Raw genomic sequence first — 25,517 nt, forward strand, 5'->3', positions numbered from 1 at the left:
CAGCACTCTCAGCTGACTAATTCCATTCTAAAATTATGAATGAAGAATGAATTACTCAATCAATAGTTCAATCTTAGGATTTTTAAAGAGAATCAACCAATTGATCCTTGGAATTTTTAAAAAGAATTAAGACAGAAACTCATAAACTCACTCAATTTTTCTCCCAGCATGTGCAGTATTTCCAACACCAGCCAATGGGTGTCTAAGAAGAGATGTAATAAATGCCATGATGGAGGGAAGAGCTGTAAATGACATCATCAAGTACGAATTAAAATCCATACTTCACTCGGTATTTTGCATCACATCACAGAACTCCAGGCATACAGATAAAGAGCCAACCATTGAAAATCTCAGGAAAAAACCTTGCCTTTGACTAGAGAATTCTCTCACTGGAGATCCTTGAAAGGATACACTTTTTTCTTTCTGGTTCAATACAGGCATACACTTGAGATGGCTGAATAGACTGGACAGTACAAACCCCTTCCAACCAACCGCTGATTCTACTTAGCCATGGGGCTGCAAGGAAATCTTTAGATGTAGTTTTTGCCTTAGAACTTATCTAAGAAATGTTCTTTAATGTATATTAAAGTGAGTTATACAGAGTGTGCACAGTAATGATAAGAGATAAAGAGACGAACTTCAGACTATCAAACCAACTATATGGTCATCTTCACAAAGTTAAAGAATTTTACCTCTCAATCCATGATTAAGCATTCAAACAATTCTATCAAAATCAAGTCAGAATTTTTAGCTCTTAGCTATGCTGGGTTACCACCTGTCAATACTAAGTATCACAGTAAAAACAAGGGGCATTAACAAGTTCCACTGAAATAGCTAGAAAAAAAAGACAAGGGCTTTTCCTTGTCATTACAAACTAATATGCTAGACTAATAGCATAGTGGAACGTGGGGAGAAAACAAGCAGAACAGGGAAGAGATAAATAAATATGACATCTCAAATCAATGAGGAAAATGTAACTCACTAATAGTATTTACATCCATTTACAGAAACTAGTATCAGATATTCTATTTCCCTACATATTTTTAAATTATAATGTATACAGGTGTTTTGCTTGCATGTAGGCATATGCACCATATGCATGCTTAGTGACCATGGAGACCAGAAGAGGACATCAGATTCCCTGGAACTGGAGTTACAGATGCCTGTGAGCCATCATGTGATTGCTGGAAATCAAACCCAGGTCTTCTGGAAGAGCAGCCCAGGCTCTTAAACCTCTGAGGCATCTCTTTAGTCCTGCCCCCTACATATTTTAAAAGAAATGAATGGCAGCTATAAATGTAGAAACCAAAGTGCTTTTTAACAGCATAAATAACACGACATAAAAAGAAAATCAACAAATATAGTCACACACACACACACACACACACACACACACACACACACACACACACGAACCCTCAATCATCTGGAAAATTCAGGTTAATTGGTAGAAAAAAAAATAGAAGAAAAACTATTTGTACTATATAATATCTAATAAGTAATATCTCTAATGTAAATATTTTGGATGTTCAGTTGGAAATAGTAGCTAAAATGCTCTTCATATGCATGCAAGATGATAAGCTATATAAAAATCCTATGTTTTTTAAAAAATTATTTCATTGCAGAATAGTATTTTGGTATACATTTTATATTTTAAGGATAAGAAGTTCGCATGCCTTAGTCTATAATCTTATAGACCTTAAATAAATTACTTCAAGTCTACAAAATCAAAATGTCCACAAATCTCAGATAAAGACCCTTGTGAAAAAAGGCTACTTTCTGCTGATATAAGTTATTCATGTTTATTTTCTTATACATTTGAAGGATGTCAAGAAAATACAACCACTCCAATATACAGAAAACAGAAAAGGAAATTACTCTTCCTCTACAAACTACGCACATACCTTTATCATATGACAGAATTTTTAAAAAGCAAGTATTGAGTTGTTCTCATTGGATTAAACACATTAACCTATAAATTCTTTTAGAACACTTTTTATTCTTACATATTGATCTCAGTATCAATATTTTATCATGAAATTCCACTAAAATACAAATTTTGACTAGTATCATGCTACTTAAAAACCTAGTTACCGATATTAGTAAAGCCAAATGCAATAGAAAGGGTTGAAAGTTCAGAGAATCTCATAAATTAGAATAATCTCTCATTAACATGTGACCCAATTTTCATATATGCAGAATTTGCCTGCTATTTACCTATAAGCTAGACTATAATATTAATACCACTTTTTTTAAAATCAAACCTCAGAGTGCTTATCACTGGTAGAAAAGTGGCATATTTAAAACAACCACCCACATCCCATAAAAATCTGACAGATAGGAATGCACAGATGTGTGCTTCAAGGTGAACATTCTTTTCCCCTTAGAGTGCTGGGGATTGAACCCAACACTATGAATGTGATAAACATTCTACCATTTAGCTGGGATATTAAGGTCCAGATGTGAAAGTGTACCTTTTCCATGTGATTTTCCTTTGAGGCTAAGGGTATATAGTTGGGAGTGTGCTTTGCCAGCATACATAAAGACCCAAGGACAATTTCTAGCATTTCATAAACTGGGTATGACGGTTTGAGTCTGTAAGCTCAACACTTGGGGGGGAAAAAGGCAAAAGGATCAGAAGTTCAAGGTCATCCTGAGGCCAACCTCAACACTGTCTGTAAGGAGAGAGAGAGAGAGAGTGAGAGAGAGAGAGAGAGAGAGAGAGAGAGAGAGAGAGAGAGACCAACTTTCTTAAATTTGTAACATAAATGGCATGACATTTGCCTAAACCTTTATCAATGAGAATGACAGAAATTTCAAACACATTAATTTTTATTTGAAACTTCTAAGCATTTACACTGTTGAATGGAGAACAGCTCCATACAATACAGATACAGGGTAGTGTTTTACACACTTGAGGCACACCAATCATTTAATTCTTCCCATACCTCAGTTAAAGAAGCTGTGTAAATGGAGAGACTGAAGTAAGGCACATTTATATATAATAAGAAGACATAATTAACAAGCAATAAATAACAACCAATTCTTATTCTTGAGTAATACTTTTTCTTGGGGGAGAAAAAAAAAGTTGGATAATTTAAAAATGAAACTAATCAAACCTTAATCTGGTTTTGATTTACAAATGCTCCTAGAGTAACACTGGGAAGTTCAGCTAGATGTCCAATATATAGAAGTAATCCACGAAGCTCATCAACCAACATCGAGGGAAGCTGAGCTTCCAAAACCTCATAGGGATGGACAAGGAGACTGTGGCTCTCCGCTTCTTGTACTTTCAGCCACCTACAAAGTCATTAGCGAGAATAAATATACAAGAGTCTGTGTGAATATAGCCACAGATATCAATGGAATAATAGAAATACTGGTATCCTACCTGAAGATGAAGACTTTAAGGTAGTGAAGAAACACTACACACTGCTGCCTAATGCTGTCTGCTTTGGCGTGCAAGGCGGCTATCTTCCCTAGACGGAAACAGATACTGTCAAGGAGAGCTTAAACACTGACGGTGAGCAATAGCTAAAATATTTTCCAGGCTTCACTTAAAACCTACCCTAGAAGTCTAAGTTTACGACAAATATACCTTAAGATAACCTACTTTTTCTAGTTTCTCGTACCACAATAGAACACACAGTAGGACTTTGTTTCACCTTCATATAAATCAAAATTCACTTAAAATGTGAATTCCTTAAGATACTATTTTTCTTTTAATTATATATCTGTGTGTGGGTATATGCATGTACCCAGGGAGACTATCAGATGCCCCTAATGCTGGAGTGACAAGTGGTTGTGAGCTGCCCAAAATAAGTGTATATTACGGAAGTCAGTTCTCTCACGAGAATATTGGCCATTTCTGCTTAAGGGCCATTTCTGTAGCCCTATGAATTAATTTTGGTTGCTCTCGAGTCAAAATGAATAAAAGGTCACCAACTATATTTATAATGAAATCAATACTTCTAATTATCTATATATGAAGTAATCTTTCAATACTTCTCCAAAAGTATTCTTCGTCCCCTGCCACCCTTTTTGCTCATTTTTTAACATTCACATAGCCAAGGATATTATATATTGCTACTATATGTAAAACACTGATAAATATTATAATACATAAGAGATCAAAACTAATCAAAGGTAGAGAAAACAGGATCACAAGAACAGGATCACACTACCTTAGACTAAAGGAACATTTGAAACAACTCTATAAAATGTACACTAGTTAGGACAGTTAAAGTTGTTAATTAGCAGAAATGAAAAACATAAATCAGAAAAGTTACCACACATCAGAGAAGTTTACCAGGCTTCTTCCTAAGCTACTAGAAGCTGCTTGTAGAAGCCCTCACAAAACTGAAAACAAATTCCAGAAAGACCTAACAGAATAAAAATGTTAAATAGCAAGCCAGAACTAAAAAATAACTAGCAAGGTGAATGCTGAACTTTCCTGGAAGCAAATACATAAAATCCATAGCATATATCACTATATTACATTAGTAGATATTCAAAGAAACAGAAAAATGTATCATGGAACCAAAAGAAAACCAAGCAATTGAAACAGATCAATACAAAACAGTGATGGATAAGTCACCAGTCACCAAGGTTATGAACAATGATTAAGCACATACTCCACATATTTAAGATGGGTCAACTCTGTCTCAACTGAAAGCAAACCTAGGAACGTAAGGGACAGAACAAAAACTCTCTGCACCAGGAAGCAAGTACTTTGCATGTCTGGCATGAAACTCCCATTGGAAATAATAAAACAATGATGATTTGTATTTACTGCTAACACCTAATGAAAAGAAGACAAAGTTGACAGTTAACAACTAGCAGGTGATAACAACTAGACTATGATGCCAGAAAATAAGCATTTTTCATTAAATACAAAAGTAAGACAGGACTCTTCTGTGGTTAGAGTAAAGTGACAAAAGTCAACCCTTTATAATCATGTCTGAACACAGAAATAAGGCTCTATGCAATCACATACCAGAGGCAGCATCTTTGTCTTCATGCTATTAAGCCCAGTTTAATTACTGAAAACCCTCCCAACCTTCCTTCCTGTGGCTCATGTAATTGCTTTTGCTACTTAACAGCATCCAATCCGGAACAAAGCCCCATGCCTTTACATCTTACACAAATCAGCAAGTGAACGTGCATTTACTCAATGTTTGGGTAAAGTAATGAACTTATTTGACCAAAAACATATTCCAGATGATCTCTATTTACTAGGCACTATGACAAACACAGATAAACACTTAATATGCATCATGGCATTTAAACTGTACAAGAACTAGTAAGATAAGAACTGTCAAGTAAAAAACACATTATTAGCTGAGTTTAAAACCTAGGTTGAACACAAAGTCAAGACTCTAAATACTACATTGCACTAAAATTGTTACAAGGAGAAGCAACTGGCCTATAATAAAAACACTTCTGTTCAAATTCCTTCACAAGACACCTGTACCACTCCACTAAATCAGCAATCCACTAAATGCCAAAAGGAAGCAGAAGTAGAAAACAGGAAAAGTAGATCAAGAGTCCTAAGAGGTCTGTTAACTTCTTTATTTTGTGTTTATGTTTTCCAGACAATCCCTCACCTCAAAAGAAATAATGCTCTCAGAAAAGTTTAGGTTTACTCAAATCTGATTTACCTTTAAGTATCAGCTATAACAACATTTAAAAGTCACTCTTTTGGAATACCAAAGACACTATACTATGACCCTCTGACACAACACTTCATATTTTTATGAAACTCCAATTTCACATTAGAATTCCATATGCAAGTTTACAGAGTGGTATTCTTTTTGTGTAATTAAATACATATTAAACTTACCAAAATCGCAGTTGACTTGTAACAAGGACTCCAAGTTAAATATCTGTTGCCTGATTTAAAAAAATGTGAGAGTAAACTTTAGCATAATGTAAAGCACACAGCAATTACATGGATTGTGTTTCTAGCACTCCTGGAACTAACAACTCATTTTTGTTATAATTCACTTTGTAACGTTTATTAAAAGTCAGCTTTGGACATGGGAAATTTTAAAATACACAATAAAAATACATCTCTATCTAAACTTACAAAAGGATCTATAGAAGATAAATCCCAGGAACTATTTGAAAATCGGACTTCAGTATCAATGAGATATTTCTATCTTTAGGAAACTTAAGATATATGAAACATTCTAGGGTTAAATTTTATGTTAAACTGTATCATACAGCTGCATAGGGGGCTAGAAAATAAGAAGGATTACTGTCCTGACTAATACCCAGTCACCTAGATATAAAATAGTTATGTGGAGAGAAGAACCTCACATGAGAACATGCTGCCATCAGCAAAGTCTAAGGGCCTTGACTAATGATTGATATGATATGATAAGATATGATATGATATCGGAAGCCCAGCTTACTGGGGATGGTGCCATCCCTGGACAGGTGGTCCTAGGTAGTATAACCTATCAGGCTGAGCAAGCAATGGGGAGCAAGTCAGAAGGCAGCATTCCTTTGTGGTTTATGCTTCAGTTTCTACATCCAGGCTCCTGCCTTGGCTTCTCCTGATGATGATCTGAAAACCCTTTTTTCCACAAGTTACATTCTGTTACAGTCTTTAATCACAGTGATAGAAAGGCAAACTAAAACACGTAAATAAAAAATATATATGTAAAGCTTTTAGGATGCCTCATTTTAATTCCTGATGGTCATCCCATTTCATCGTTACTATTTGCCTTCAAACTCTCTTCGATAAAGACCCACTTCACTACAATGTTTAGAATTACAGAACAACTGCTCAGCTTCTCTCAACAAATAACAGAAGGCGGAGAGATGGCTCAGCAGTTAAGAGCATGTTTTGCTCTTGCAGAGGACATGCATTTGGTTCCCAGCATGTATGGCAGTAGCACACAATCATCCATACTTCCAATTCCATGGGATCCAATGCCTTCTTCTGACCTCTGTGGTCACCACACATGCATGTGGGACACATACATACAGGCACTCAAAACACTCATAAACATGGTTTTTTTGTGTTAACCTAAAAAGAAAAAAATTTACAGCATATAATAAAGATACACTGACGTCTCTTTATGAGGGGTCATGAAATATAGTTCAAGTCTTTATCTATGATGGCTCATGCTTCTAATTCCAGCACTGGAAGGCAGGCTAAGAAAAGATTGCCATGTAAGTTCTAGGTCGACCTAGCTACACATTGGCTACAAGGTTGAGACCCTGCCACCTGATGCTTTTGTAATCAGTGTGGAGAAAACAGCACTATAAAACTAGACAGCATTAGAGTTAAAATATAGACTCATGCATACCTGAATAAATGAAAGAGTTCTCGACATGAATGTACTAGTGCTGTTTCAGTAACCCATTGGATGCCAAATAGTTCTACTGTATCCTCTTCAAAATTAGTTGGTAATGGATCAAGATTTAAAATTAACCTGTAATGAAAAGGACAATCATTTGAATCCAGACTATACATGACATATATACATATATACATATATACATATGTGTGTGTGTGTATATATATATATATATATATATATATATATATATATATGACATAAATATATGTGTGCGGGGGGGGGGATACTTTACACCTTATGTTGTATAAAACAGGTAAAAAGTAATGTAACTCAAAAAGAAAAGCATAAATGGATTCTAGGCGATACACAAAGTGGCCTTAAGTCATTTTATCTTTAAATGAGACGATTAGTTTTTAAAACACCAAATATTCTGTATTATGAAGAATGACAACACATAGCTATGTAATGTTTTTAAGGCTAAAAAAGGTATAATTTAAAAATCAACAATAAAAAAATTGTTTCTTTTAATGAAATTTCCTCAAAGGGCATTACCAAAATAGTTCAAGAACAGCAATGTCATTGCAATATTCATTCGACTAGTATGCTTATGAATTCTGTATGCAGAGGCCTAGAAGTGGGAAGAACCGAAGCAATAAACACTGTCAGGTTCTACTTATAAATTACTGACAACGTATAGATAACTACTGTCCTTCAAAGGAAATACAAGTTCCAAAAGACAGGGCTGCTCTGAAACCAGTCTAAGTAAATTAAATGTCCGGCTACCCACGCCAAAGAGATTATCAATTATCCAGAAAGTCCTCTGTAACACTGAAAACGCAGCCAGAGCACGAACGCAGTCGGGAACCTTCTATATACTCAAGCTTGTATAAAACGAGGCTGGTTCAGCCCCTAAGTTTAGTCGTTAGCGATAACTAACCAACACTGTTGGGGATGGGGATCCTCAATTCCCTTTTTACCTACCGCTTAAGGGCGCCACTGGCAAGGTAGGACTCTCCAGAAAATCTTCCGTCTCTGCTGTCAAAAGCGCAAGAAAAGCAGGGGGGTTTGCACCACTCCGTCCCCAGCTCCAGCTCTAAGCTGTCAGTCAAGAAGGTGGACGCTGCTGAACTGCCATCCATTATTTACATCATGCTCGGAAAATGACGCCGCGGCTCCGTGGTAAAGCTCCAAAGACAAAGGTGCAAGAAGTTGAGAGGTAAGGACAAAATGTGCCCTCAGCACATGGGGAAAACAAAGTTAAAACAAGAGAAAAACGCTTAGTTCCATGCCTCAGGGCCCCCAGACACCAGGCCGCCCTTCAACGCCGCCCTCTCCCTCCAGGGCTGCGGTGGGTTCCAGGCCCTCACGCACCTCAAGCTGGTTTCCTGGGCAGGTCGGGATGGTGCCGCAGCCCCCCTCCCTCCGCCGCAGCGCGTTCCAGAGGGAGGAGGCGCTCAGGAAAATCGCGGGATCCGACACTGGAGATGAGGAACTCGGCGCCCGCCACAGAAAACCGGAAGCAGGCGAAATTCCCGCCACGGCGTGCCCCGCCTCCGGCGCCGCCCTCTCGCGAGTCCTCAATGCAAAGGCTAGCGCTGCCCGAGCTCTCGCGAGAGCTTGTGGGTCTGGACAGGTATAGGCATTCGGCTTCCAGGTTCTGAAACTTTGAGAGCTTGGAGGTGAGACCACTTTACTAAAACGTAGCTCTGGATTGAGGCAAGAGAGGATCCGAGGACAGCCCGGATCAGCTTCCCCGCATCTGCCTCGGCCGCCCGCAGCCGATCCACCCTCTTTCTGCTCTGGAACCCACCCAGGCTTTCCTGTGGTGGGTGCCCTGCTCTGGCAATGTCCCAGAAAAGCACAAGGGAAAGAGAATCCGTTGTTCGGACACATTGATTGTCAGATTGCTTTTATGATTAAGTCAGATTCCTCAGACATAACTTATTAAGTGTTCTTTAAAATGGACTCGAATATTATTGTCTTGAGATGGAGCGGGTTGAATTCAAATACCTGCTGCGATTTGAATATGTAGCTTGTCCTGCTGACATCTGACCTCCCTAGGGAATCTATCTTAACTCTTAGATATTTACATAAAATGCAACGTATTTTCAAAAGACATGTAGAAAAGGAAAAAATCCTACCATAATGTGCGGCTACTGTGGGTAGTAGATGTATTTGTGCAGCTCAGTTGAGGTACTCTGAGACCTGATGGTTTTGTTTTTGTTTTGTTTTGTTTTTTGTTGTTGACTACGGAATCATATCTGTAGTTGGATGAGGTCTAGTCTGTATCATGAGGGTCTCTTCCACCGTGATGTCAAGGGTATATTTCTGAGTATAGATTGAGCATTGGCACTTCTAATCAGAACAGTTTCTCAGATGACCATTTTTCTTCCTCAGTCAACATTCCAATACACTTGTCTGTTGTCTTTGTTTAAATACCTGTTGATTATGTGAGTTCAGTTTATGTGAGTCATGGAATGGGAAGAACAAAATAAATGACAGAGGATGGTTAAGGTCATACTTAATTAAACGGTCACTTACAAAGGTGTGTACATGGTTGCTGGATCCCCAAAATGTGATGATAAGCACCACAGCTAATAAAGCATTCTCATTCTTAAAAGCTGAAAAAAAAGGTAAACACGAATGACTAGGAGGAATAGAGCTATACCTATAGGAGGCAGTCAACTAACTTATAGTCAAAAACAATGATTGCCTTCACTAAGGGCGAACAACGGTTGCCCCCAACCAAGTGGGGAAAAACCTGACTGGATTAAATGCTCAACGACTTACCACATTCCATGTTTCTCTCTCATTAAAAACAAATAAAGCCAGCAAGGGTGCAGTCTTATCAAGTGTATATAGTCAGGCCTTATTTTAATCTTAATTTTGACAAGACATAACAATGTTAAATATGAATATATCTAGTAAATATGTTTCCATAGGTAGAAATAATATATATTTATTAATAGTATAACAAATAATACTGTTACAAGAAATATTCAAATAATATTGTTTTATAAAGATGAGATATTGCTATTTTGTCCAGGCTGCCCCCAATTTCCTGTTCTTCTCTCAACCTCTCAAGGAACTGAGACTACAAGCAATCATCACCCTATCCACCTAACAAGCAATTAGGAATTGAAATGTCTCTATAGTTGATGATAGAATAGAAATAATATTGGAATAGTACTACCTCCAGTTGAACATAAGGATACATATGACTAAGCTAACAATAAAAAAACTATACAATTAAACATGGAACATATGGAGATAGACTATTCAACATCATGAAACAAATTTATTATTTAAAAAAGGTTGAAGGCTATCGGTGAAGTATAATGGTAGAACATTTGTATAGCATTTTGTAAGTCTCTGCATTCATTCCCAGAAGCAGAAAGGTTGAAATCATTTTCAAAATATATTATGTATCTACGAAATTTAAAGGGCTTTCATTAAAAGGGAAGGTTCAGCGACACAAAACATCCATTTTGAAATATTAGAAGTTCAGTTAATTCAAACTAAAGATAACAAAAAAAAGAGGGGTGGCAGACCAAAACAAATGAAATAAATGAAACAAAAAGATTCTTCAAAAACATCAACACATTTACTCCATTCCAAATACTTAAGGAAGGAAAAAAAATAATGATATTGTAATAACTTTTTCAGTAATAACTTTCTTTCAGTAAATAGAAAAGTTGAATACATTAAAAACTCAAGAATCTAGCATTATGAAAATCTAACCAAAAAAAAAATTATCCACTATCACTCACCAATGTAGAAGTATAGCAATTGAAATCTGATTGCATAAAAATGAGACATGGTAAGAAAATCAGTTTCAATTTTTATATTTAAAGGTTTGTTCAAATTTTATTATTATGTGAAGTTGAATAGATCAAAAATATAAAAGGAAAAGACATTATAACATTTTGATAAAGAAATTTAGAAAAAAAGTTCCTACCTGTGATTCTCAATAAGCTTTTTGAAAACTAACGTACGAAAATTCGTTTAATATATATTTATGGGCAGGTGTTGCTGTGACCTTATGCCTACTGATGAAAATGAGACCTTCCCCTCTAGACTAAGAACAAGCATATGTACATAAATATATAAATATATACATACATGTAGAAATATAAATTAAAAAATTTTATATAAATATTTTATAAATATATATATTAACTTCTTATACCATTTTGCTTTGAGTAGCTAGTCAATACAGTATGATTTGAGAAAGAAAATTAAGGTGGATTAGAGATAAATCAGAAAGAAGCTAAACTTTCTTTGATGACACAATGAGCCATATAAACTAAAAAATTCTGGTCATTGAAACTAATGGTGGATTCATTCTTCAAGATGATAGGTTGAATATTAATGGTCAAAAATGTTTATATGTTTTACATTAAACTACAAATAAGAAAAAGAACAAGGGTGATGGCTTTGTCAGCACATATATTGAAATTGGAATGGTTAAAGTGAGATACAATATCAGACCAGGTTATAGCTTTAAAGATTGATCATCTCAAGTTCTAATTCTCTATGCTGAATGCTTGTTGATAACTTCTAAAGGTCCTAAAACTTTCTTGCAATTCACAGGTTAAAGCCTCTGACTTGGCACAATTCTTTATAGCCTAAACGAGGGAATTAAAGTAATGTAGCCTTTTATTCATCTCCACAGGAACTACACAGCTCTAACTCCCAATTAGGTGAAGTCTTCAGGAAGAAAAGGATACTTTGAAAAAGTGAATTTAATCTTTATTTTATTTCCAAGTTCTTTTTCTAAAAAAGTTTAGATGAATTTCCCTAAGAAAGGATCTGAGAAGACCAGAAGTAAACCCATACACCTATGGACCGCTTTCATCTATGACAAAACAAAGACAACAGTGGAAAAAAGACAGCATCTTCAATAAATGATGCTGGCTGATTTCAATCGGGTCTATATGTACTTGAGAAGATGAAAATACATCCAAATTTATCACCTTGAACAAAGCTAAGTCCAAGTGGATCAAGGACCTCCACATAAAAACCAGGAAACACTGAATCTAATAGAAGAGAAAATAGCAATAACCTGAGCCCCATCAGGGGGAAATTCCTGAACAGAATACCAATGACAACAATTGATAAATGGGACCTCATGAAACTGAAAAAACTTCTATAAGGAAAAAAGACATCATAAATAGGACAAATCAACCACCTACAGAATGGGAAAAAACCTTCACTAACCTGCAACGCAGAGGTTAATATTCAAAATATAGAAAAACTGAGAAATTTATCTCCAAAAAACCAAACAACAAATTAAAAATGGGGTTAGAGCTAAACAGAGGACACAACAGGGATCTCAGAATGAAGAGGAGGCAATTTAAAGAAATGTTTAAGTTCCCTTAGTTATCAGAAAAATACAAGTCAAAATGACCATTAGATTCCACCTTACACCAAACAGAATGACCAAGATCAAAACTGAAGTAGGCAACGTGTTGGTGAGGATGTGAGAAAGATAGACACTTCTTGGATTGCAAGCTAGTTAAACCACTCTGGAATCAATCTAGTGGTTTCTCAAAATGGAAATAGATATACCTGAGCTAATACTATTACTGGGCATATACACAAATATTCCCCACTGTACCACAAGGACATGTGTTTCCCTCTGTTCATAGCACCTGGAATGTAAATAAATAAAATAATTAAAAAATTTATGAGGGCTCTCATAAGCCAAAAAAAAAAAAAAAAAAGAAGAAAAACGAAAAGAAAAGGCAATTGGGTTCTTCTCTCTTTACACTTATACATTTTATGTACTATACATTTTCAGAACATATGCTCACATATTAAAAAGTTCAACATTTACACAAACTCAAGGTCCCAGTAACAAACCTGACACATTCTCTAGATCACTCTAGAATGGATCCATTTATTGAGCTTCTATCCAGAACATTATAGGGTTTGTTACAGAAAATATATTTTACAACAGACTACACCTGGATCATTCCTAGCAGAGATAAGGGACTTCTTGTCATAGATGGAGCCACTCCTCATCTCCCTGGCCACCTGCAATTAGAGCAGAACACATAAAACAAGTTTTAAAGAACATACACTCAACATGGGGTCACATAGACATTTCTAACAGAAAATCAGATAATTTCTTTATAAGGGCACACAAGATGACAGTTGCATGGCTCAGGAGGATCACCAACATTTACCTAAAACATAAAATGAATACCAAATTCTCGTTCTACAAATTAATTACTCTGATATCAAAACCGGATAAGGAAAAAATCACAATGGTGCTGCAATTGAATAGTGCAAAATTTTCAATATTCTTGCAAATTCAAAAGTGAGTTATATTCAAAGCCTGGTTGGTTTCATTCCAGGTATATAAGACTAATTCAACAGAAAGTCAATTATTAAAACACATCCAAGTCAGAAAGACAGAAAGTCGTAGCGATCATCTCAATCAATCCAGGAAAGTCTTTCATCCCAAGGGAGCCTAGAGGAGGCTAAGCAATTAAGCACACTTGCATGATGTGATCAATCACATCCAGTTCTAGAAAATCTTCTTTTGATTTATAGGCATGGTATGCACATAATGCACATACATATATTCAAAAAGCATTCTTACACACAAAATAAATCTAAAAAGACTTTTGAACACACAAAATCTAGTAATAGAAGGATACAAGGTGATGATGATGATGATGATGATGATGATGATATTGATAATAATATATCAAATATAGCCAACATTACAGTATTTGAGGAGGATTTTGAGCATTGTCATGAAAGGAGGAAATGATGCTCTCTCATTCTTAGTTAATATGGTAATCAAAGTCTCAGAGCACTATAACAAGAGGAGAAATAAAGGGCACAAATGAAAAAGGCAAATCAAATTGTTCCCAATATGAATCATGTCAATGTTGATGTGAATGAAATGGTCTCCATAGGCTCATAGAGATAGGCATTAATAGGAGGTATACCTTGGTGGAGGCAGTCACTGGGAGATTTCAGATGCCCCAGCTAGGCTCACTGTCACACTTGCTCAGTTCATTGTCCAGCACCATGTCTGCTTTCCATCATGATGAACAGAATGAACCTCCAAAACCGTAAGCCATCCCCATTAAATGCTTTTATAAGAGTTGAAATGATCATGGTCTCTCTTTACAGCAAGAGAAATCATAACACATGACTTAGATTTTACCAGAAACATGAACATGACAGAATTAACAAAAAAAAAAATAGGAGGGAAAGGAACTCAATCCCACAACTCCTAACCAGTAGGAAAGAGCTGAACCTACAAAGTGCTGACAATATGAAGATCTCAGGGAGACTGCCACTGCTCACATTCTGGCCCAAGAGGAAGCTGCAAATGGTCTCTAGATACAGAAATAGAGAAGCCAACAGCAGGAACCTGCTGGTTGCCTGGGCCTAGAACTGAACTGAACCAGTTCCCACAGCTCCCTGCACCCAACCCATGTGGGAGAGAATCGGACCCTCAGGTGCAGACAATCCTGAGAACTCAGAGATAACTACTTTCTGCACACATTCTGATCCAAAGAGGAAACAAAAGTTAGTGCGCCATCTGTTGCCCACTGGGCACAGGGACCTAAGAACAGTCAGGGGCAGGACCCTTTGGATTTCCGACTATGCCAAGAGCTGAAACCAAAATCCCAGGAGCACCTACACACCTGAGCAGAGGTAAGATGAACTCTTCTGCACCAACAAACACCCTGAGTTTTGGGTCACACAAAAACCAGAGCAACTCTCTGCACCCAGATCCTGCTGAAAAAAACAGGTTCTAGGAGTGCTGACACACTGAGCCTACAGGAGGAGGTCAACCCACTGTCAGAGAACAACAAGACAGGATACATCAGAGAAAACTGAGGCAAGTATTAGAAACTAAGCAACAGAAACCAAGGCGACTTGATATCATGAGGCCCAGTTCCTCCCACCAAAGCAAATACTAGATATCCAAACACACTGGAAAGTACAAATGTGGGTTCACACTGCAGGATGATGAGGAGGACTTAAGAAAGGCACAAATAACTCCCCTCAAAAGGCAATTCAGTTAAACAAGTAAGCAAGTACAAACCTTAAAGAGGAGACACAAAGTCCCTCCAAAGAATTACAGGAAAACGACCAAACAGAGGGAATTGAACAAAACTGAATTTAAAATGGAACTAAAACAATAAAGAAAGCCAAACCAAGTGTCCAGATAAAACCTAAGAAAGAGATCCAAGAGTCATAGATGCAAGCATCCTAACAAATACAAGAGATAGAAGAAGAGATCTCTCAGGAAACATGAAAACATCGACAACCATCAAAGATGATAGCAAAAATGCAAGAAGCTTCTAAGCCAAAACATCCAGACTCCACACAATGGAGACAACAAATTTAAGGATAATGGGTGTAGAAGAGAGAAGACTCACCTTAAAGGACCAGTAAATAATTTCAACAAAATTATAGAAGAAAACTTCCCTAACCTAAAAAAGAAATGCCTATAAATACATACAAAAGCCTACATGAACTCCAAATAGATTGGACCAGAAAGAAATTTATCCTGTCACATAATAGTCAAACATCAAATACAAAACAAAAGAAATCTAAAAACAGTATGGAAAAAGGACAAAGGCAGACCTATCAGAATTATACCACACTTCTCAATTAGAGACTCTGAAAAGACAGAAGATCCTGACAGATGTCATAGACCCTAAGAGAAAAACAGCCCAGGCTACCTATCCAGCAAAATCTCACCAATAGCAGATGGAGAAACCAAGATAATTCCAAAACCAAATGTCTTTCTACAAATTCCAAAAGGATAATAGAAAACTCCACACAAAGGAGGAAACTACACTCTGAAAAGGAAGAAAGTAATATCTTTAAATAAAAAAAAAGAGAGAGACACAAACATAATCACCATCCTTTCAAAAAAAAGGAAACAACAATCACTATTCCTTAATAATTCTTAACATCAATAGACTCAGTTCATAATAAAAAACATACACTGACAGACTGGATATGTAAAGAGGACACAACATTTTACAGAGAAGCTCCACCTCAGAGTCCAAAGACAGACACTACCTCCAGAATAAAAGGCTGAAAAACAACTTTCAAGCAATGGTCCAAAAACAGCCACTAGCCAATCTAATCCGAATAAAATCCTTAGTAATCAGGGAAATGCAAATCAAAAACAAACTGAGATTCCACTAGTCAGAATGGCTAAGAATCAAAAATTCTGGAGACCTGCAGATGCTGAGGATGGGAGAAAGAAATACTCCACCTGTGGGTAGGGACCAGACTGGTAACCATTCTGAAATCAGTCTGGAGGTTCATCAGAAAATTGGACATTGAACTACCTGAGGATCCAGCTATACCTCTCTTGGGCATATACCCAAAAGATGCCCCAACATATAAAAAGACACATGCTCCACTATGTTCATCGCAGCCTTATTTATAATAGCCAGAAGCTGGAAAGAACCCAGATGCCCTTCAACAGAGGAATGGATACAGAAAATGTGGTACATCTTCACAATGGAATATTACTCAGCTATCCAAAAATCGATAATTTTAAAAATCTTAGGCAAATGGATGGAACTGGAAAATATCATCCTGGTGAGAGGTAACCCAATCACAGAAAAACACACACTCATTGATAAGTGGATATTAACTTAAATGCTCGAATTTTACCCTAGATGCACAGAACACATGAAACTCAAGAAGGATAGCCAAAATGTGATGCTTCACTCCTTTAAAGGGGAACAAGAGTACACTTAGGAGGATAGAGGCAAAAGTTTAGAACAGAGGCTGAAGGAACACCCATTCAGAGCCTGCCCCACATGTGGCCCATACATATACAGCCACCAAACTAGATAAGATGGATGAAGCAAAGAAGTGCAAGCTGACAAGAACGGGATGTAGATCTCTCTGAGAGACACAGCAAGAATACTGCAAATACATAGGTGAATGCCAGCAAAACCACTGAACTGAGAACAGGACCTCGTTGAAGGAATCAGAGAAAGGACTGAAAGAGTTTGAAGGGCTTGAGACCCTTATGAACAACAATGCCAACCAACCAGAGCTTCCAGGGACCAATCCACTGCCAAAGACTACATGACTTGACCCTGGGCCAACTACATAGGTAGCAGGAAATATCCTAGTGAGACACCAGTGAAGGTCCTGGTCCTGCCAAGACTGAACCACCAGTGAACGTGTTGGGCACAGGTAATGGGGGAAGGATGTAGAGGGAACACCCACATAAGAAGGGAGAGAGGTTGAGGGGATGGGCATGGAAACCAGAAGGGATAACATTGAAATGTAAATAGGAAATACAATTCAAACATCATGAAAAAAGATATAAATTGAAAGGAAGAAGTCAAAATATCACTATCTCGCAGATGATGCAATGATAGCCACACTAATGATCTAAAAGTCACTAGAAACTCTGTCTGATTACAATCGACAACTTGAGCAAAGTGACTGATACCAGAGTAACTCAAATGAAATCAGTAGCCTTATTCTAATCAAGAGACATGCGCGCAAGAGAAAGAGAATTAGAAATGACACCCTTGACAATAGTCTCAAATAAAACTAAACAATAGTGTGACTCTAACTGCCACAGTGAAAAAGATCTGTGAGGCACAAGGAACTTCCAGGAGTCTCTGAAGAAGAGAAATGAAGATCAGACCCGAAAGAATCGAAAGACCTCCCATGCCCATGGATTGGCAGGATTAATCAGAGCACAATGGCCCATTTTAAGCAAAAGCAATCTACAGATTCACCGTATCAAATCACAGTCCAAATCAATTCCTACGATGCGAGTTAGAGGAGCAATTTGTAAATTCATTTTGGAATAAACGACCCAAGAAATGATAAACTATCTGCTCAGTGAGGAACTTTCTGGGGAATCGCTGCTCTGACCTCAAGCAGTATTACAATCGGAGCAAAGATGATGAGAACTGAACGTCATTGGTACAGAGACAGGCACTGGTGATCAATGGAATAGAATTGAAGACAAGAAAGCGAGATCCACACGCTACTGTCCACACCTGATCTCGTGGAGCCAAAAGCACTCCAAAACGATGGATAAAGGTAGCATTTGCAACAAGTGGTGCTAGTTCAACGAGGTCTGCATGTAGAAAATGCAAATTAATCCATACTTACGTCTCTGCAAAGCTTAAGTCCGCGGATCAATTCAATCTCCTCATCAACCAGATACAACGCAACCATTAAAAAAACAAAAAAAAACAAACAAACAAACAAACAAACAAACAAACAAAAGCGGGAAGAGTCTGATCACGCAAGGCCTGGGGAAAATTTCCTGATCAAAACACCACGGTTTATGCCTAAGATCAACCAACAAGGAGACCTGAGTGAGGTAAACCTGCTCCAAAAGAAACACATGTATGCACTCACTGATAAGTGGACATTAGCCCAAATCTCCCAAGATACATGATTACATGAAATCTACACAGCATGACCAAAGTGGGGATGCTTCACCCTACTTAAAGGGGAACAAAATATTCACAGAGGGAGCAGGGAGGAAAGTTGAGGAAGAGACCAAGAACAGCCATTAAGAACCTGCCTCACATGGCACACAGCCCAAGCAAGGGCATCACCCAAACTACAGATGATTGATGGGTAGAAGTATGCTGACAGAGCCAGATGATATTATCACCAAAATGGGAGGCACAGACAGAGCATGCTGTAACACAGAGGCTAAAGTGGCAAACATGGAAACGAGTAAGATTCCGTTGAGGAATTAGAGAAAGATTGAAGAGTCAGTTGCAAGCTTCCAACCCCATAAGAACAGCAAATGCCAAACAACCAGAGCTCCAGGAACTAAACCACTACCAAAACCTATACATGAAACTGGACCCATGGCTCCACCAAACATGTAGTAGAGATGCCTTGTTAGAGGCCCTTTGGTTCTGCTGTATAATAACTCCAGTGTAGGTGGGGAATTGTGGGGTAGGACAAGAGTGGCTTGGGAGGGGAACACATCATAGAAGAAGGAAGGGGGATTGGGGGCTGGCGCAAACGAATCAGGAGAGGAAACACATTTGAAATGTAAATTTAAAAAATCTAAAAAAAGGGTAGGAGGCGATACTGCGCGCCACAAAAGGCAAAGCGCATTTAATTATACCAGTACAACTTGCTGAGAAAGAACCTTTATAGGAAGAAATACCATTCTCACAATAGTTAAAAATGTCTAGAATGTAAATCTGGAAGCAAGCTGCTAACAGACAGTTTTATGTCAATGGAGATGTGAAGACCAGAGTCTAATCCCCAGAATCTGACAATGAGCTTGCATCTGGCCAGTATCTGCTGCAATCTTGACAGAGACTAACTAGAGAAGTGAGATCCAGATCAGTGATCCTGCTCAACATATACTAGTGAGTAATCAAGAATGCTTCCATCCTCACATACACACATGCACCTCTCTCACACACTGGCACCTGAACTCAGGATTGCTGAAGGTAACCATCTAAGATATAAATGTCCCAAAAGCCAAACACTGAAATCCAACTCCATACTTCTTGAATTGCAATATCACCCGAGCAGAGAACATATAAATCTCTAATGGAGATTGGCTTTACTAGCAGCGTGTCTGGTCCAGGGAATAACAGACATTTAATACCGAGGAAGGAAATAAAAACTGTCTACTGGGAACCACACCAGCTCCTATCAGCAAAAAATCTGATTGTCCAAAACAAATGGTGCTTACCATGTCTGAAGCTTGAAGCTTAAGTCTTTGAGGTTTCTGAGCACAAAAAAATGAAGGGGATAGCTTGAGGAGGAGGAGGGAGGATAACCTTGCAGGAGGCACATAGGAGGGGAGAGAGGGAAAGAGAAGAGAGAGAATAAGAGAGAGGCCTCAGAGACCTCAAGAAATCTTCAAAAGTCCTTAGTGATCAGAGAAATGCAAACCTGTACCCTTGTGATTCCATTCCCCAGTTAGAATGGCTAACACCAAAACAACAGATGTCCATCCATATTGGCAGGAATGATTAGGAGAAAGAGGAACAATCCTCCATGGCAAGGAATGCAAAAGAAAACTACCTGGAAATTACTTGAAGATTCTAGTGAAATAACACAACAAAAGACCCAGCACAACTCCCAATATACCAAAAGCAGAATGCTAGCTCTGACTCCTTAGTCTCATATGGTACAGAATGCAAGCTTGTACGATAGACAGAAGTTGAAAACAACCCAGGATGTCGAGGATGGTTACATAAGAATGGATACAAATAGGGTTTATTTACACAAAGGAATACTACTAGGTTAAGATTTAAATAGGAGAAGGAAGGATTGGAACATGAGTTTCAGGGCTGTATGATGGAACTAGTATATGGGAGTTGCACGCAGCAGAAACCATGGCTGCTGGTTTCCTGCCTTAAAATAAAAAGAGATAGTAGTTGTAGCAAACAACAAGTCCTAGTTGTCTATATGCCTGGCCTAAAAGGGTTATTGTAATTGGACAGGTTTTCTGCATGACCCACGCAAGCTGAGTTATCATTGGGGTTGGTTGAGCGCGCAAATCCAACTTTGTTGATGTAGGCATTTACCACAGGGAGATGAAGATTGTATCAAGGTTCCGAATAAACTGCTTGAAGAAGGTCCCTCTGGTCCTGGTCTTCTTGCTAAGAGCAAGCTGGTCGCAATGGCAGGAAGAGCACCAGTACTGAACCTCCCCATGATCAGAACATCAGGGGCATCCGCCTCCAGGGTCCTGAAGGTGGGCAGTCATTGATTTCATTGGAAATAACAGCCATGTGGAAGTGTTTAGGTAGTGAGCAAGAGTTCGGTCAAGTCCTGTTTGTCGATGTTTCATTGCAGCCATGGAACGGACTGAAGTTACTAAACATGTTCCAGGTGAAGATAGCTACTCGAGAAGTTGGTCGGAGATCCCACAGTCTCATTCTTTTCTGGTGCTCTGCTGTTCGGAGCAGAAGAAGAAAATAAAAGGAGACACTATGGAGAAATTCTTGAGAAAGAATCGAACTGAATGAAGCCCTTGGTTGGCTAGTTTCCGTAAAGTTCCAGATGCTAAGCTGGGGACACAAGTTAAATAAGAGATATTGGTTTTGCCTTGGGAACAATTGGAAACAAAGGGCCTGGTCCACCACAGTGGGTGCTTTTTGCCCAGATCAGGAAATGTTGTTAGCGTAGAGAAGGGCAAGCTGCCCTAGAAAATGCTTCAAGAGGAGATAGGTCAGAAGAGCAAACCACTTGCTGCGAGACAGACTGAGAAAAGACAGATACAGAGGAGGAAACAACTGTCTATAATCATCGGATATCAGAAGAAGAAGCGCACACATGTAGACATACATACAAACAGTACATACATACATAATATACATACATGAAGACAAAAGGAAAACATAAAACAAAGGAACCTCCCAATTAGTTTCAGCCTCTCTCCGTAATGTTGTAGGAGGAAGAAGTAGAGTTTCAGGTCCATTCCACCTTCCAGGTCCCTGGGACATCCAGTTCCCCAGATACTCGAGCTGCTATTTGGCTTCATTACTGTCTATGTCCCAGGGATGTCCACTCAACAAAAGATATCATGAGCTCTTGAACCTCAAGGTGATTAAAGCCTGGGAGGAAAGAGTCCCAAAACATGGTAGAGTCAGAGACCCCTTTTATTATTGCTCAGATAGGCACAAAACACATGGTAAACACCTAATGTATATGACCACAGAGCCTAAGCGGTCCATGATTGTTGCCCAAGTCTGTCATCCAGATGAGCCCTTAATTGAATATGCCAATGAAATCACTCTGCCAATTTATTTCTCTAGGAGGGCGGCAAAGGCCTGGGAGGGATTCATGTTGTTACCAACTAAGGATTTCTCTTCCAATCAGTGATTGGCAGGTTTCTGGGGAAGTCTTCAGCAGAAGATAAAATGAAATTGCAACAAAATAAGTCTTGCTCAATAAAGGAAGTGAAATAGAAATCTTATTAGGAAATCCAATTAGGGTCCCATTGATTTGCCATTTTTCTTTTTTAAGGATTATGGGCTATCTGGCCCCAGTTAAGGTTGTTAGCACTGTGAGCTTCCCTTTAACTCCCAAAGACCTCCAAAAATTGACACAGAGATCTGTAGTTTTTATTCAACATATTAGAGGAGCTGACATTACCATTCAGGGTTTTTTAAGGAAGGAAATGATATTGAAGACCATTGACCAGGACAGAAGATGCATTTTCTTTTTTTCTTTCTTTGTTTTATTAATCTTGAGTATTTACCAGTGTCACTGGAATCCCTTTGGGAGTGAGCAAACATGCCCCTAACCCTCCCCCCTCTATAAGCTGTTTCCCCATCCTCCCCCATTAAGCCAGCCCTCCCCAACTCAAGTTCATAGTATCTGATGCCCCTGGCATCCAGACCAAGGCCCCTCCACATATAAATATATTTATATCTCATTGCTCCAAAATCTAGGTTGGAGCAACATTTATTTATTCCATTTTTATTATTATTAACTTGAGTATTTTAGTTGGTGTTATTCCCTGGAAACATCTGGCCTTCCTTATGTTGTTCACATGTGTCCCAACACCTTCCCTTTCTCAGTCCCTCTCCCTGATTCCTCTTCAACGGGAGGTTCTCTTACAGTTCCCAGGGCTTTGTTCCACTGGCATTCCTTCTGGTTATTCATTGTATTCATGAGGTCAGAGTCCAGGAAAGAGATCTACATCCGGTGGGTAGTGGCTTGGCCTGCAAGCTTCTTTGGTTGGCATCCATGCTTGTTCATATGGGGTGGCAGATAAAAGGGCCCAGTTCTTCTGATCCTGAATGGGGTCCTGTTCTGCCTCTGTTTTGCTGGCATTCCTTTATTTGCTATTCTCTGGCTGTGTCTCTTCTAAAGAAGGAGTGAAGCATTCACATTTTGATCATCCGGCATCTTGAGTTTCATTTGTTCTTAGGCATCTAGGGGCAATCCAAATATTTGGGCTAATAGCCACTTATCAATGAGTGCATATTACCATGTGTGTTCTTCTGTGATTGGGTTACCTTAGGATGATTTTCCAAGTTCCATCCATTTTACCATGAATTTCATATGAAGTGTTGTTTTGATAGCTGAGTAATATTCCATTGTAAGATGTACCACATTTTCTGTATCCATTCCTCTGTTGAAGGGTATCTGGGATCATTCCCAGCTTTCTATTATAAATAAGGCTATGAACATAGTGGAGCACGTGTTTTTTTTATATGTTGGGGCATCTTTTGGGTATATGCCCAAGAGAGGTATAGCTGGATCCTCAGGCAGTTCAATGTCCAATTTTCTGAGAAACTTCCAGACTGATTTCCAGAATGGTTGTACCAGTCTGCAATCCCACCAACAATGGAGGAGTGTTCTTTTGTCCACATCCTCGCCAGCATTTGTCCCCTGAGTTTTATCTAGCCATCTCACTGGTGTGAGGAAATTCAAATTGTTTTGATTTGCATTTGGCTTATGACAAAGATGTTGAACATTTTTTAGGTGTTTTTTCTCAGCCATTTGCATTCCTCAGCTGTGAATTTTGTTTAGCCTGAACCTCATTTTCATTAGGGTTATTTTTGTCTCCCCATGGTCTAACTAACGCCTTGAGTTCTTTGTATATTTTTGGATATAAGCCCCATCTATCTGTTGATTGGTAAAGATCTTTTTTTCCCAATCTGTTGGTTGCCGCTTTTATCCCAACCACAGTGTCTTTTGCTTTACAGAAGCTTTGGCAGTTTTTTTATGAGATCCCATTTGTTTATTCTTTGATCTAGAGCAGCAGCCATTGGTGCTTTGTTCAGGAAATTTCTTTTCCAGCTCCATGTTCCAGATGCTTCCCCAGTTTTTCTTCTATTATTTGAGGTATCCGGTTTGATGAGGTCCTTATCCACTTGACTTAAGCTTTGTACAGGGTGATAAGCATGGTTCATCTGCATTCTCTAACATGTTGACCTCCAGTTGAACCAGCACCATTTGCTGAAAATGCTATCTTTTCCATTGGATGGTTTTGGCCTTTGTCAAAAATCAAGTGCGCATAGGTGTGTGGGTTCATTTCTGGGTCTTCAATTCTGTTCCATTGGTCTATCTGTCTGTCTCTGTACCAATACCATGCAGTTTTTATCACTATTGCTCTGTAATACTGCTTGAGTTCTGGGATAGTGATTCCCCCTGAAGTCCTTTTATTGTTGAGGATAGTTTTAGCTGGGTTTTTTGTTATTCCAGATGAATTTGCAAATTGTTCTGTCTAACTCTTTGAAGAATTGGATTGGTATTTTGATGGGGGATTGCATTGAATCTGTAGACGCTTTTGCAAAATGGCCATTTTACTATATTAATCCTGCCAATCCATGAGCATGGGGAGATCTTTTCCATCTTCTGAGGTCTTCTTCAATTTTCTTCAGAGTCTTTGAAGTTCTTATTGCACAAGATTCTTTATTTAAGTTTGGTAAAGTCACAATCGTAGGTGCACTTTATTTATTATTTGGATCCATATGAAGGGTATCGCTTCCAATTTCTTTCTCGGCTTGTTTCTTTTGTGTAGAGAAGGCTACTGATTTATTTGAGTTAATTTTAATTCCAGCCACTTTTGGGGAAGTTGTTTTATCAGCTTTTAGTTCTCTGGTGAACTTTTGGGATCACTTTAAATATACTATCATATCATCTGGTAAAGTGATATTTTGACTTCTTCTTTACCAATCTGTATCCCATTGATTTCCTTTTGTTGTCTGATTGCTCTGGATAGAACTTCAAGAACTATATTGAATAAGTAGGGAGAGAGTGGGCAGCCTTGTCTAGTCCCTGATTTTAGTGGGACTGCCACAAGTTTTTCTCCATTTAGTTTAATGTTAGCAACTGGTTTGCTGTATATGGCTTTTTTACTATGTTTAGGTATGGGCCTTGAATTCTATTCTTTTTTATCATGAAGGGGTGTTGAATTTTGTCAAATGCTTTCTCAGCATCTAATGAAATGATCATGTATTTTTTGTTCTTTTCAGTTTGTTTATATAATGGATCACGTTGATGGTTTTCCGTATATTAAACCATCCCTGCATTCCTGGGATGAAGCCTACTTGATCATGGTGGATGATTGTTTTGATGTGCTCTTGGATTCTGGTTTGCCAGAATTTTGTTGAGTATTTTTGCGTCGATGTTCATAAGGGAAATTGGTCTGAAGTTCTCTTTATTTGTTGGGTCTTTGTGTGGTTTAGGTATAAGAGTAATTGTGGCTTCATAGAACGAGTT

At 38.2% G+C, this 25,517-nt stretch overlaps 1 protein-coding gene across 1 annotated transcript in view; it reads right to left on the minus strand.

Annotated features, from left to right (window-relative positions):
• Positions 1-8,463, minus strand: part of LOC116902795 (protein MMS22-like) — a 112,448-nt gene extending 103,985 nt beyond the window's left edge. The window contains exons 1-6 of the mRNA XM_032905135.1: positions 8,295-8,463; positions 7,320-7,445; positions 5,843-5,892; positions 3,392-3,479; positions 3,120-3,300; positions 152-242 (exon numbers count right to left, since the gene is read on the minus strand). Coding sequence (XP_032761026.1) covers positions 152-242; positions 3,120-3,300; positions 3,392-3,479; positions 5,843-5,892; positions 7,320-7,445; positions 8,295-8,452 — 694 coding nt within the window. The 5' untranslated portion in view covers positions 8,453-8,463. The remainder of the gene's footprint in view (positions 1-151; positions 243-3,119; positions 3,301-3,391; positions 3,480-5,842; positions 5,893-7,319; positions 7,446-8,294) is intronic.
• Positions 8,464-25,517: the final 17,054 nt, after the last annotated feature.

Source organism: Rattus rattus, chromosome 1 (assembly GCF_011064425.1).
Source record: "Rattus rattus isolate New Zealand chromosome 1, Rrattus_CSIRO_v1, whole genome shotgun sequence".
NCBI lineage: Eukaryota > Metazoa > Chordata > Mammalia > Rodentia > Muridae > Rattus > Rattus rattus.